The sequence below is a fragment of the Vipera ursinii genome, assembly GCF_947247035.1.
Source record: "Vipera ursinii genome assembly, chromosome: 13".
In the NCBI taxonomy this organism is placed as follows: domain Eukaryota; kingdom Metazoa; phylum Chordata; class Lepidosauria; order Squamata; family Viperidae; genus Vipera; species Vipera ursinii.
This window is the reverse complement of record NC_139526.1, coordinates 374,919-389,090: the sequence shown is the minus strand read 5'-3', so window position 1 is coordinate 389,090 and position 14,172 is coordinate 374,919. Positions and strand designations below refer to the sequence as shown.

The following is a 14,172-nucleotide window of genomic DNA, read 5'->3' as shown; positions in this document are numbered from 1 at the left end:
ATTTTCCCTTTATATCCAAAATTTCTTCATTTAATTTCTCCAGCTTATTTTGTGTACTTCTGTGATTTTCCTGTATTTCTAGGTGGTTTCTCCAAAGTCTCTTGATTCTTTAACATAAGATCTTGAAGAAATTTTAATGAAGTCTGTGTTTCACTTTGAGCTGTGCTTATCTTTTCACATTGCAACATTGCTTCAATATATCCCTGTGTTGTAGGACTGGATTGTCCTACTGAGGGTGCAGAAGAAGTTTTCTTCATGAGTCTAGTAATATTCGATGAAGTCATTTTACAGCTTACAAGCCAAAACAATGTCTGTTTAAATTTAGCCAAATTCAGTAGAAGTAGCTTTGAATCTCAATCTCACAACAAGGCAGTCTTATCATTTGCAGGTGTCTTTTGTCAAGGTTAACTTCAATCAACAACAGTATATCAGAAATTTTGTTCTTCTTTCGCCACTAGATGTCCTCCCTGGCTTATTTTTCAATGTCCGATATTTTTAACAAAGAGTCTTTCCCCCCCCCCCTTTATAATTACTCACCGCTTTTAAACCTTCTGGGGGTCTTTACTTTCCAGCCCTTTCCCATCAGGGGCTCAACATTTATAATCTTCAAGGAGAAGGAAAGAAAATCTTGCTCACCCAGCTTCAGCACGCAGTTGAAATTCCACTGATTTATAGTCCTTTTTCTTCCTGTTGGAGACGACTATGGCTGGTAGATCTTAACAGCCTTTTCCTTCCGTTTTTCCAGAGGGTCCTACAGTTCACTCCGATTGGGTGCCCCTTGATCTGAGCTCCTGAAGTATCCCTCCTCCTCCATTGCCCCTCCAGGGCAACTTTCTGACCCTTTAAGGGTCGCTAGACAAAGAAAAACCAAGCTGGAAAGCCGAGCACCAGCTTTTCCCAGTTGTCCCGACGGCTGCCAAACAGGAAGTCTCCAAAAAGGTTATAAATTATTACTATTGTTATTTGTATAACACTAGAAAAATATGAAGAGGATGTGTATACCTAATTTTGTATGTATTAATAATAGTAAGAATTGTATTTGTTAAATGTTGGAAAAATGAAAACACTACGGGAAGAAGAGAGGATCAGGGGGGAAAACACTGGATTGTGTAGCATTGAATAGATTTATATTGAAGAAATTAAGATGCAATGTTGAGTAACAAATGGACCTGGACATCATGTTGTTTACTAAGCAGTTATGATTTGTAATAATGAATAAAACACTTATAAATAAATAAATAAATGACTTAGATGAGGGAATAGAAGGGGAACTCATCAGATTTGCAGATTACACTAAACTGGCAGGAATAGCCAACACTCCAGAAGACAAGCTCAGGATCCAACAAGATCTCTTTTAAAATAATAATATTTTATTAATTTTCTATTTTTACAAATCATACGTGCTTAATAAACAACATGTTGTCTGGGACCATTTTTTACTTAATAATACACGTTGAATTCCGAATCTCTACTCCTTTTTTCCAGCCAGTGATAAACTACATTCTATATTTGGAATCATTCTATGTCTTCTTTTTCTGTACCCTTCAATATCGATCTGTCAATTTCTACACAGTCCGGTGTTTACTTGATCCTCTCTTCTTCAGATAGTGTTTTTTCATTTTTTCCAACACTAAGCAAATACAATTCTTACTGTTATTAATACATGCAACATTTAGTATATATTTCCTCAACATATTTTTCTAATATTGTACCTGATAAAAATAGTTCCAGCTTATAACATCTTTTCTATCCAACTCATATTTCAATTATGTGCCAAGTCCACTCTAGACACAAATGTGGTGCTGTACCTCTATTCCACCACTAGATGTCCTTAGATATCTATTTTCCAGCACTTAAAATGAAAAATTATTTCAGCTTTAAAGCTTCTTAAACTTCACCCCAATATTCTTTCAAAAAGAAAAAACAGTTTTCTCAGTTCTCAAGTTTTCAAAGCTATATCTTTATATTACTTCCACTTTAGTATTATATACTTCTCTATTTTTGTCCCCCCAAAAGAATTGGGCTGCTGCTTTCGTTTCTCTGGAAGGGTGGGGCAAAAATCTCCTTCTCACGTTTGGGACTTTCTTGCTTTTTGGAAATTAGTCTTTTCCAGAGAATCAAGTGTCAAAGTAGTAGAGAAAAAGGATCCGTATTCTCACCCCATTCAAAACACACTGCTTATGATCTGCTGATTAGTGGATTTAAGGAGAAACTTCCTAACAGTGAGGACAATTAACTAGTGGAATAGCTTGCCTTCAAAAATCATGGGCACTCTATCACTGGAGGTTTTAAAGAAGAGACTAGACAGTCACTTATCTGAAATGGTATAGGTTCTCCTGCTTGAGCAGGGGGCTGGACTAGAAGACCTCCAAGGTCCTGTTCTATTCTATTCTATTCCATTCCATTCCATTCCATCCCATTCTATTCTTTGTTCCCTTCTTTGTTATGGAGGAGCTCCTGCTGGGTCTTTTTCTGGACTTGATGAAGGCCCGACTGGGGTAACCACAAGTTCTGAGGGCTTCCTTGATGTATTTTAGTTCTTTTCCCTCTTCACTGGTAAGCGAACTGTCAACCTTCACTGGCAGGCATCTTTGTTTAGTTCTCGATTGCCACAGTATTGGAAGGGGGGAAGATGTATTATTTTAGTTTAGACATAACAATAAACTGTTCTGTGGGAACCAAGGTCAAGTTACCTAAGTGGTTGGCGGGCTGAAGCTACCATTAGAAAGCCCGCCAAAGTAGTTACTTGGGAATTGTGATTTATGACACACTGCAGGGATAGGGAGTTCAACTTTTACTCTGTAACCATTGGGGGTGGGAACTTTCAGTCTTGGGTTCATCTTTGTTTGTGCCAATACTATGAAGCCAATAAATGTGTTCTTTGAGGAAAGCAATTGCCTCGGAGTTCTTATTTCTACTGGTCTCGTCTATCGGAACCATGACACAAACCTTCAGCCCAGTGGTAGGGTTCTGATCACTCCCATTTTGTGCTCCAGTGAGTGATGATAATCAAAATGTAAATACTGATCTCTGTGGGTTTTTTGTAAACTTCAGTGTTAAAGCATCTTTCTTCCTTAATGCATACTACGTAGTCCAGGAAAGCCAGACTATTTTCCTTAACAACTTCCTGTGTGAATTTAATGTATCTGTCCACAGAGTTGAAGTGTTTGGTGAAGGCTTCCACTTCCTGTGTTTTAATCTTGACCCAAGTATGGTCCACGAACCTGTATCAGTGAGTGGGTGGAATTCCTGTGAAGGAGTTTAGGACTTTGATTTCTATTTCTTTCATGTTAAATTGGGCACAATGGGGAACACAGGCAAACATATGGTGCAGCCATGTTTTTGTCTGTAGAAACCATTGCATTTAGAATACGTGGTCAGGCAGAGGACCAGCGTGGCACATATGTGGTTTGGGCTGAGTTTAGTTCTGTCTCCTAATGTGCTGTTTTGTAGCAGTCATTTCTTCACTATCGTGATGGCTTCAGTTGTTGGAATGCAGGTGAAGAGCGAAATCATACCATAAGAAACCATAGTCTCATCCAGATCCAGATTTAGTTTCCAAACCTGAATTACTGATGTGATGGGTAGTGTTGCCGACTGGAGGAGCTAATAAGGTAATTACCGTATATACTTGAGTATAAGCCGAATTTTTCAGCCCACTTTTTGGTCTGAAAAATTCCACTTCGACTTATACTCCAGTCAACAAAAAAACTTAACGAGGACTTGTGCGCGGCCGAGGCTTTGGAGCTTCCGGGATCGCGCTCACCTCTCCCAAGCCGCCGTCCGGAGACCTGCCGAAGTTTGGGGAGGTTTGGGGAGGTGCGCGCGCACCTCCCCAAACCTCCCCAAACGAAGCCGGGTCTCCGTTCCTCTGCGCCCTGCCTGCCTGCTTCTTTCCACAGCGGAAAGAAGCAGGCAGGCAGGGGGCGGAGGAACGGAGACCCGGCGACGTTTGGGGAGGTTTGGGCGCCTCTCCAAATATCCCCAAACGTCGCCGGGTCTCCGTTCCTCTGTGCCCTGCCTGCCTGCTTCTTTCCACAGCGGAAAGAAACAGGCAGGCAGGGGGCGGAGGAACGGAGACCCGGCGACGTTTGGGGAGGTTTGGGCGCCTCTCCAAATATCCCCAAACGTCGCCGGGTCTCCGTTCCTCTGTGCCCTGCCTGCCTGCTTCTTTCCACAGCGGAAAGAAGCAGGCAGGCAGGGGGCGGAGGAACGGAGACCCGGCGACGTTCGGGGATATTTGGAGAGGCGCCCAAACCTCCCCAAACGTCGCCGGGTCTCCGTTCCTCCGCCCCCTGCCTGCCTGCTTCTTTCCGCTGTGGAAAGAAGCAGGCAGGCAGGGCACAGAGGAACGGAGACCCGGCGACGTTTGGGGATATTTGGAGAGGCGCCCAAACCTCCCCAAACGTCGCCGGGTCTCCGTTCCTCCGCCCCCTGCCTGCCTGCTTCTTTCCGCTGTGGAAAGAAGCAGGCAGGCAGGGCACAGAGGAACGGAGACCCGGCGACGTTTGGGGATATTTGGAGAGGCGCCCAAACCTCCCCAAACGTCGCCGGGTCTCCGTTCCTCCGCCCCCTGCCTGCCTGCTTCTTTCCGCTGTGGAAAGAAGCAGGCAGGCAGGGCGCAGAGGAACGGAGACCCGGCGACGTTTGGGGATATTTGGAGAGGCGCCCAAACCTCCCCAAACGTCGCCGGGTCTCCGTTCCTCCGCCCCCTGCCTGCCTGCTTCTTTCCGCTGTGGAAAGAAGCAGGCAGGCAGGGCGCAGAGGAACGGAGACCCGGCGACGTTTGGGGATATTTGGAGAGGCGCCCAAACCTCCCCAAACGTCGCCGGGTCTCCGTTCCTCCGCCCCCTGCCTGCCTGCTTCTTTCCGCTGTGGAAAGAAGCAGGCAGGCAGGGCGCAGAGGAACGGAGACCTGCCGACGTTTGGGGAGGTTTGGGGAGGTGCGCGCGCACCTCCCCAAACCTCCCCAAACTTCGGCAGGTCTCCGGGCGGCGGCTTGGGAGAGGTGCGCGCGATCCTGGAAGCACCAAAGCAAGTCCTCGGTAAGCTCTGGGCGGTCACTTGCTTCGCGTCTCCTGAGGGAAGGGGGGGCGACTGGAGCAGGCGTGTTTCCTCGCCTGCTGGGCACCGCGATTTGCCCGGGGAACGCACGGGCCCCGAATAGCAGCGTGGAGCGAGGAAGCGGACAGCCAGGGCTTCCCGGAGAGCCAAGGCCACACAGGGTATTCCTGTGTATTCAGGCTTGCAAAATGGCGGATCGAGCCTCTGCTGGTGGCAGAGGTTTGCAGAACGGCGGATCGGCTTATACTCGAGTCAACAACTTTTTCCAGTTTTGGGGGGTGAAATTTGGGGTCTCGGCTTATACTCGAGTCGGCTTATACTCAAGTATATACGGTAGTTGTTTCACAGTGTTGTAGGTAACGGAGTTGATGCTTCTGACAATGGGTGGAGTTCTCTGTGGATTTTGAGGAGTCCATATATGCATGGAGTGGCTTCCCCAGGGTAAAGGTGGTAGCGTTGTGGTTTCTTAGTGGCATTGTCCTTTAGTAGTAGTTGCAGGAAATCGATGATCTTTTTCTTATAACTGCTGGTGGGATCTCTCCTCAGACTCTCATATGTAGCAGTGCCCTTCAGAAAACTGTTAACCTTGACTCTGTAGTCATCTGTGTTCAGGATAACTGTGCATCTTCCTTTATCAGCCGGCAAGATGATGAAAGTCCACATTCTGGACAGAGAGGACCACTAGTTTGAAAGAGTGGTCAAAGAGATCATGTATGTTAAAATTGAACATCCTTCCCTCAACACCTATCTTCTTTTTACAACACAGTCCTTTCAGCAATTCCAAGAAGATTCCACACCTATTTGCACTCTGATTCAGGTGATCCTGAGGGCAAGGATAAGCCCCCAAGTGGCTTCAACAGCTCTCAGAAAAAGCGCTAACAACCAGATGAGTGCAAGGAATATAATTCCTTCAATTCCCACCAGTCAGTCAGACCTGAAGCAGCTTCTTGGATGAAATGGCTTCAAGGAAAAAACAGTCCAGTTGCCCTTTGAAAAAGCACCCTTGGGACAACTATGACCTGAATGATTCAGAATCTCCATAGACATTCTGACCTGATCATTATATTTCTAGTGTTTTTTATAAAAAAAATAATATCATTTTAGAGATCAGGACTGAAGTAATAAACTAATAATAATAAAGTTTTCTAATAAAGTTTTCCCTAATAAACTAATAAAGTTTTCCCTAAGTATAATATTTGGCATTAATGTAATGGTCTGCCATTAAAATTCCCATTGTTGCATAAATATTACTACCATACATCCAAATTCTGCATCTGTTTAATCATGGTTTTTAACGTCGTCGGTGGTTTATCACTGAACTTCAGTAGCTATTCATAAAACATTGGATTGGTTCTTTGCTGATACTTTACTGAGTCAAGGGATATGTGCAGAATGATTTCCTATTCCCTTTGGAAAATCCTAACTGATTGCCAAACATTTCTGATTAGAGGACACTATGATCCTTTAAGAAGGGACACAGTGGCTCAGTGGGTTAGGACGCTGAGCTTGTCGATCAGAAGGTTGGCAGTTTGGCGGGTCGAATCCCGACTGCCGCGTAGCAGAGCAAGCGCCTGTTACTCGTCCCAGCTTCTGCCAACCTAGCAGTTCGAAAGCACATAAAAATGCAAGTAGAAAAACAGGGACCACTACGGTGGGAAGGTAACAGTGTTCCACGTGCCTTTGGTGTCTAGTCATGCCGGCCACATGACCACGGAGATGTCCTCGGACAAGCGCTGGCTCTTCGGCTTTGAAACAGAGATGAGCACTGGCCCCTAGAGTCGGAAACGAGTAGCACGCATGTGCGGGGGAACCTTTACCTTTACCTTTACCTATGATCCTTTAATGGTGTGAATCATATTTGTCAAACATCTGCTGAAAAATACAGTGTAACAGTGACCGAAGCTCAGAACTTTCTTTTTCTCCAAAGGGTTTGCCACTATGGAGCCTGTAAGTATTGACAACCTGTCAATTTTGTATCAAAGTGAGGACTTCATCGTAGTCAACAAGCACTGGGATGTCCGCATCGACAGCAAGATGTGGTATGAAAAGCTGACTCTGCAGAGTCAGCTGAAATACCGATTTCCAGAACTTGCTGACCCAGGCACTTACTATGGCTTCCGGTAAGTGGGTAGGTTTCCGTGAGGAGGGGTGGCGAGTCTTGATGACGGAGACCTCGAGTCCCACCTGTTAAGAGAGGGCAACTAGTTCAGCACCAATGCTTGTTTCCAGCGCTGTTGCATCTGGGAATGCTGCTTTTACTCCCTTGTCTATTGAAGCCTTTCCTGTTTGGAGTAATGCTTGGAGCTCAGCACTATAGCAGGGCCTTCTCTTAGCTGCTCGACGTTCCTGCTGAGACTGGGATGGTTGCCATCTCAAATCCCATGCAACTTGTTTCAGAACAATGCTTCCATTGTTGCTTTGTTGCCCATTCTATATTTTTCTGATGTTACTAGTTTTGCCTTCTGGTTGGTTTTGGTTGTGTTTTAATTTTTTATCATAACTTCATAAGTTTCTATTTGCTTCTGAAAGGGAGTGAGCAGCTTTTTGGCCATTACCAAAAAGCAACAGCTGTGATTCCACCAAAAGGCATAGTCCTTCATATTTAACTCTTTTGAAATATAATGAGTAAGGGTCTTCAAATATTTTAATTGGGTCTACATATGAACATATTTTGAGTACTTTTTTATTTTCTAGGTTTTGCCACCAGCTGGATTTCTCCACCAGTGGAGCACTTTGTGTGGCACTGAACAGAGAGGCAGCTGGCAGTGTATACAAGTGTTTCAAAAATCGGACAGTCACCAAGGCCTACCTTGCATTGGTAAACTACCCCTGTTCTTTACACTATGTGACAGCCAAACTGCAGTGTTTTCTAGATTGTAGAAATGGAAGCAAATTTTTTTTTGAATGTTTAAATTTTGAATGAAGAGGATAGACTTTGCTGAGCAGTAGTGTGTTTGAGTGATAAGAAAAAAAATGTCATATAACAAGAGAGGCTGCTCTATTGTGGTGGAATGGGATTATTGATCATGGAGATATTGCCATGCCCACTTCACCCTGGGCACTCCATCGCAGCTGACCTATCGCAGGCATTCATTCTCAGCTGGTCCTCTGCCAGCGCTCCTGCCCCGCCACTAGTCCCCCGTCCTCTTCCCCCACACCACCACCATGTGGCCATGGGTGAGTCACTTATCCCTGCCTGATTTGTGGCGCAGGACAACTACCTGCCAGGCAATCTGTGTGCTGAGGGATGGGCTAGCAGCCTCAGGCTCAAGGGAGGTGGGGGACAGAACGGTGGGTCCACGTGCAGATCATCTTTCTTCCAGGTGCCACTGGAGGGAAAGAGGGAGAAAGGAGGGAAGCAGGGAGAGAAGGAGCAAGAGCGAGCCAGGGGAGAGGAGGAGGAGGAGGAAGCCATGGCACAGGCCAGCGAATGTGGGGAATGGAGACTCGAAGGCGGAGTAAGCAAATTTCACAGTCTGTAAGGAAGATTTTCCTCCTTGTTTTTCACAGTCTTGGCGTCCGCCACCCCTCCCTGGTGCTCCACCAGCTTTTATGGCTTTTTAAAAATCTTTGAAAAGTAAAATACAAAATACAAAGCAGATAGTAGGACACAATGGGGAGGAAAAAGGGAGAAGAAAGGGAGGAAAAAGAAAAAAAAGAGATTGACTTCCGACTTCCCCTGTTGCAGTAGAATAAACCATTAATGTCGAGCCTCAACTTTTTACTTTTTCACGATAGTAAAAACTAGCCATTTCTGTAACAACAAATCAATCTAATCAGTGAAACCCAGAATCAAGGTTTCATTTTTTTCCACCTCAAACACAAAGTCCAGAAGCGGTCTCCATGTAGAAACGAAGGTACTTACATTCTTTTCTTTAATCAAAACGTTCAATTTTGCCATCTCTGCCAGCTCCATCAGCTTTTGTAGCCATTCGTTCCCACCACTATGAAATGTCTGAAATGTCCTTCCATTTTTGTGCATATAGTAGTCTTGCTGCCGTCAATATATACAGGATCAAAGTTTCTGAATTTTTTTTCCAAATCTTTTTCCATTAAACCCAAAAGAAAAGTTTCTGGTTTCATGTTTATTTTTACTTTAAGGATTTTCTCTATCAGAATGTGAATCCTTCTCTAATATTTCTTTGCTTTATTACATGTTCACCATAAATGATATAAAGTCCCTTCTTTACATTTACATTTCTAGCATTCATTTGAAATACGTTTCATACATCATCTTGTAGAAGTTTTCTTTTAAGTTGTAATTCAATGTAAATTTTAAAATTTTCATCCACATATTCTCCCATTGTTACAGCATCACATTATAACCAAAATTCTTTGCCCACTGTATCATACAATGTTTTACATGTTCACATTCCAAATTCAATTTCAATAGCATTTTATAAGCCTTGGCAATAATATGTTCATCACTGCCACACAATAATGTTTCCAATTCATTTTTAATGAAGTCAAAGCCAAAACACTTTATCTAGTTTAAACCTTTCTTTCAATTGTTGGTAATGTAAACCAATGACAAACATAATCCTCTGATTCTAACTCCTCCCTCGATTTAAGAATGGGGTCATCTGAGTTGAAAAGTATCATTATATCATAGGATCACCAGTAGGTTTCACAACCGTTTCTTTTCTTAAAAAAGCTTCCTGTGGGGATGTCCAAAGAGGCAACTTTGTGGAGTTTCTTGTTTTATACTTGTTCCATACTCGTAATATGGCATGTCTGACAAAGTGATTATTAAAATCAACATTAACTTTAACTCTATCATACCATAAATAACCATGCCATCCAAACCTTAGTTCATGACCTTCCAAATCAAGTAGCCTCTTATTCTGGAGGTTCACCCACTCTTTTAACTAGGCCAGGGAACATGCGTCAGATCTGGTAAACATGCATTTACCAGTTTCAAATCTGGTAAACTCAACTCCCCTTTTTCCTTAGCATCTTGCAATAACTTATATTCTTGGTTTCTTCCCTTGCCATATGAACTTGGAAATATTCCTTTGCCATTGATTGAATGGGATATCAGTTGCAAGTATTGGAAAAAGCATCCCGTGGTCGTGTGATCATGATTTCGACACTTGGCAACCAACCAATGGCTGCAGTGTCCCTGGGTCATGTGAACCCATTTGCAACCTTCCCAATTGGCTTCTGACAAGCCAACTAGAGCTATTAGACAAGATGAGAAGATAAAGAGCATAAGTATCAAGAAAGAAGTTTATAAACAGGGCATTTGTTGATGATCTGGTTATATTCCTGCAAGACCCAAAAAATAATATAGAATATTTGATAATGAAGTTAAATGAATTCGGACCTTTAGCAGGTTTCAAAACAAATAAACAGAAAGCAACAAAGCGCATTGACTGGTCATAAGTCACTAATTACAGCACCATTGTAACTCAATGTATGGTCATACGTTGAGGACTACCTGTAAGTAAATGAATGGATGGATAAACAAAATTCAGATTCTCTAGTTTTGTAGATATACCCATGCCCTATTGATTTCTTATTCCTACAGATAGGATTTTTATATTACCTTGTATTTTTTTTCTTAATGGCAGCAATGACATTTTGTATCACCAGAGTGGGATAAGGATGAAGGAGGGGAAGACCCAGATTGGATTCTGAGTTACTTCTACCCTCCTAGCCCAATCTATAACACATGGTGGTTGTTGAGGGGAAAATGAGAGGATAATATGTATTGCCTTGAGTTCTTGGATGAAAAGCAGTATATTAATCTAACCAACCAACGTGGCATTGTAAACCACTGCTCTGAAGTGTCTTCTTCTGTTTGGACAGGTGAGAGGCCACATCCAGGAGCCAAAGAGGACGATCTGCTTCGCTATAGGGAAGAACACAACTGAAGGGCTGACTCACATGATGTGTGTCGAAGGGACCGATGGTAGGCTGCTATGACTGTTAACATCTACCAATAGATTGTTTTCTCTTTACTTTTAATTACTTTCACTACTCAGCCCCTGTATGTTTCATTACTTTGTACCTGCTTTAGCTGCTGAAAGTTCACAGTCCAATCCTCTAGGCAGACCTGGAAGAGATGCCCCCTGTAACACCAAAATACTTCTGCCAGGAAGTACAGCCTAGTCCAGATGAGTTTGTAGCTTGATTCAGGGGTAGGCAGCTTCCTGCCTTTTAAGCAGTCGTCTGCCTTTATGATTTCTTTCTTTGTACTCCTTTGTGCTGTAATCTGCTTTGTACCTAACTTAAGGACAGTATCTGTGCATCAAACACCGGTTTGTGAGCCAGGTTTAAGACAGCTTGCTTTTCAACCAATCCTTAATGATAGTTCATGTATTCAGAGAGTTGTTTAAACTTAGAAAAGAAAACAAACCATAATTAGTTTGTCTCTTTATGAGAACTACACATGATTGCCTTAATTTGTCAACTGTCAGGACCCACACCCGTGCACATCTTAGGAAGTAAGAACTCTTGGATCCAAGTTTGTCCAAAAGGAAAAGTTTACTAGGATGAGATCAGTTGTGGCAATACAAGACGGGATCTGACATTGAGTTACATTTCGATACTGTATAAAGCATTCCCATTTCAACCCCCTCCCCTCGAATCCATTTGGTCAGGCTCACATCATTGACTTAGGTGTCAGGCCTTTCCGTGGGAAAGGGAAACTCTCCTTGCGTTTATTGTCATTGCTTTCTTCCTTTCAGTTTCAGATAGAGATGCAACCCAGATCTCTCTCTCTCCCTCTGTTCCCCCCAGATCAGAAGCTTTCCTGGTCTTTGAAAACAGCCTACTGCAATCTGAATACACGTCCTCCCCCCCCCGGAGAGATGGCAGAATCCCGAGTATAGGCACAATATTCTAACCATACATTTATGAAATGTGATATAAATGGATTCTGACAATCGGCTCTCCTGTCAGAAAAAAGATGGGTCCATCTGTGGGGAAAGAAAACATATAAATGTTAGCCCGGTTTGTTCAGATATTCTGTATGAAATCTCTTAAGCAACTTTGGTGCTTTAACGTGAAGTTTGTTAACCCACTCATTTTCTGAGGAGGGGAGGTGTTTCCATGCCACTAAATATTGTATCGTTCCGTGGTGTTTTCTTTCACTTCAAAATGTTGTTCTCCTTCCACCATGATGGGGGGTGGTGGTGGTGGTGGGATTTTTGCTCGTAGCGGTGATTGTTGTTCTCTCTTTATTAAACTGCAGTGAAAGGTTGGGTGTATTCGTCTAAGATTTTTGGGTAGTTTTAATTCAACTGTTACTGGGTTTATGATCTTCTTAATTGGAAAAGGTCCAATATATTTTGGTCCTAGTTTTTTACAGGGTTGGAGTGATTTCAGGTATTTTGTGGATAAATATACCATCTCTCGACCCGCCAATAAAATCGATCCTGGAAAAAGATTGATGTCTGTCAGAAAAAAAAGTATAATCCTTTTCCTGCGAATGTCTCTCACGCCAAATATCTCGCAGTTCCAAGTCATCCTTCATTTCAAAAAAGGATTTAGGCAGTCTAGCATGACTTGGGACGCGCTTAAAAGCTCCAGCCTTGTCCATCTGTACATCCAAAACACCATTCCAATCCCCCATAAAAATAAAAGATTTATAATCCAACTGGGTAAGCTTTGTATGAAGTAAACTAAAAAAGTCAGCTTGTTGTTGATTAGGAGCATATAATCCAACTAAAAGCGTCTTTTTACCTTCTAGCAGCAACTCTATCATAACGTATCTTCCATGCTTATCAGCTTCAATTAAGTCTGCTGTTAAAGCACTTTTAACATAAACAACCACTCCATTTTTCTTATTCATTGCAGAAGCAACAAATTGCGTACCCAACCTTGAGTTCGATAAATACTTTTGGTCCACAACCCTAATATGCGTTTCTTGCAAACATATAACATCTATCTTGAATTGTTTTAAATATTGAAAAACTTTCTTCCTCTTCTGTGGTGAATTTAGTCCATTAACGTTCCAAGTTAGAAATTTAGATGCCATGCATATCATCCCAAAGCTCTTGGAGCACTGCTTTAATAGGACTATCTTTTTTTAGGCCGTGCCCCTCCCACTGCTTGGCTGTAAGTACGTTTTGGAAGTTCCATAGACTTCCGCTGATCTTGTTCTTTTATTTTTTTTTATCGTTTTAAAGCAGCACGCGTCACCCTCTGCTCTCTAGGATCATCCAAAGAAGTTGTAGCTTGGTCTCCTCCAGCACCGTTCTCCTCTGTCTGTCCATCTTCAGCCTCTTGATGTTCTCCTTCTCCAGATCCCTTTGCAGCTTCCAGAAGTGATAGTGGGGTTGCTTTTAAAACATTATTGTAAAAATCACGCGCCTGCATCACAGTAACCAGACGGTACCTTTTACCTTCATGCATCACCATCAACCCAACTGGAATCTCCCATCTGAACCTTATATCTCGTTGCTTGAGCTCTTGCACAAGAAATGTAAAATCCTTCCTTCTCCTTAAAATCTTTGGAGGAATTTCTTTTAGAACCAAAACTTCTTGATCAGCAATCACAACTTTAGTATCATAGGCAGCTTGAATAACTTCATCTCTAATTTCCCTCTTTGCAAAATAAACCACCACATCTCTAGGCAGCTTTCTCTGTCTAGCAATCCATGAATTCACACGAAACACTTTATCCATGCCTCCCTTTATTTCAGATGCTGGCTGATTCAATACTACTTCCAGAGCCTCAGAAATCAGCTGCTTTAGATCTTCCTTAATATTCTCTTTTAAGCCTCTGATTCTAACAGCAAACTGCATCTGGTAATATTGAGCAAGACTCAGTTCTCTGTCCATTTTGTCTCTTAAATCTTCATTCTCCAATACTTTTGCTTCTAATATAGCATTCTTTTGAGTCAAATCTTCCACTTTTTCATCCAGATCTTCCACACATTCAGCCACTTTATGCACTGAAGACAAAATGTCTACCTTCATCACACTGAACTTCTGTTCCATCCTCTCTTCCATTCTCTCCTCCAATTTCTCCAATTTCTCCTCCATCTTTGCAAATTTATCACCCATTGATTCCAGAATTACCTGGGCATGTTTTTCAAGAGCATCTTGTAAATCCTTCGGTGTCAATACATCAGGAGGATGCAACGCCTGCAATGATGA

The 14,172-nt window shown here is 42.7% G+C and overlaps 1 protein-coding gene across 3 annotated transcripts in view; it reads left to right on the top strand.

Moving 5' to 3' along the window:
- RPUSD1 (RNA pseudouridine synthase domain containing 1) overlaps positions 1 to 14,172 on the top strand; it is a 34,673-nt gene that overhangs the window by 5,624 nt on the left and 14,877 nt on the right. For 2 of the 3 annotated variants that reach the window (XM_083372523.1, XM_083372525.1), the window contains exons 2-4: positions 6,992 to 7,184; positions 7,759 to 7,882; positions 10,876 to 10,978. In XM_083372523.1, coding sequence (XP_083228649.1) covers positions 7,003 to 7,184; positions 7,759 to 7,882; positions 10,876 to 10,978 — 409 coding nt within the window. In that variant the 5' untranslated portion in view covers positions 6,992 to 7,002. Of the gene's footprint in view, positions 1 to 3,398; positions 3,615 to 6,991; positions 7,185 to 7,758; positions 7,883 to 10,875; positions 10,979 to 14,172 lie in introns of those variants that run through there. The other variant, XM_083372524.1, reaches the window with a different exon arrangement.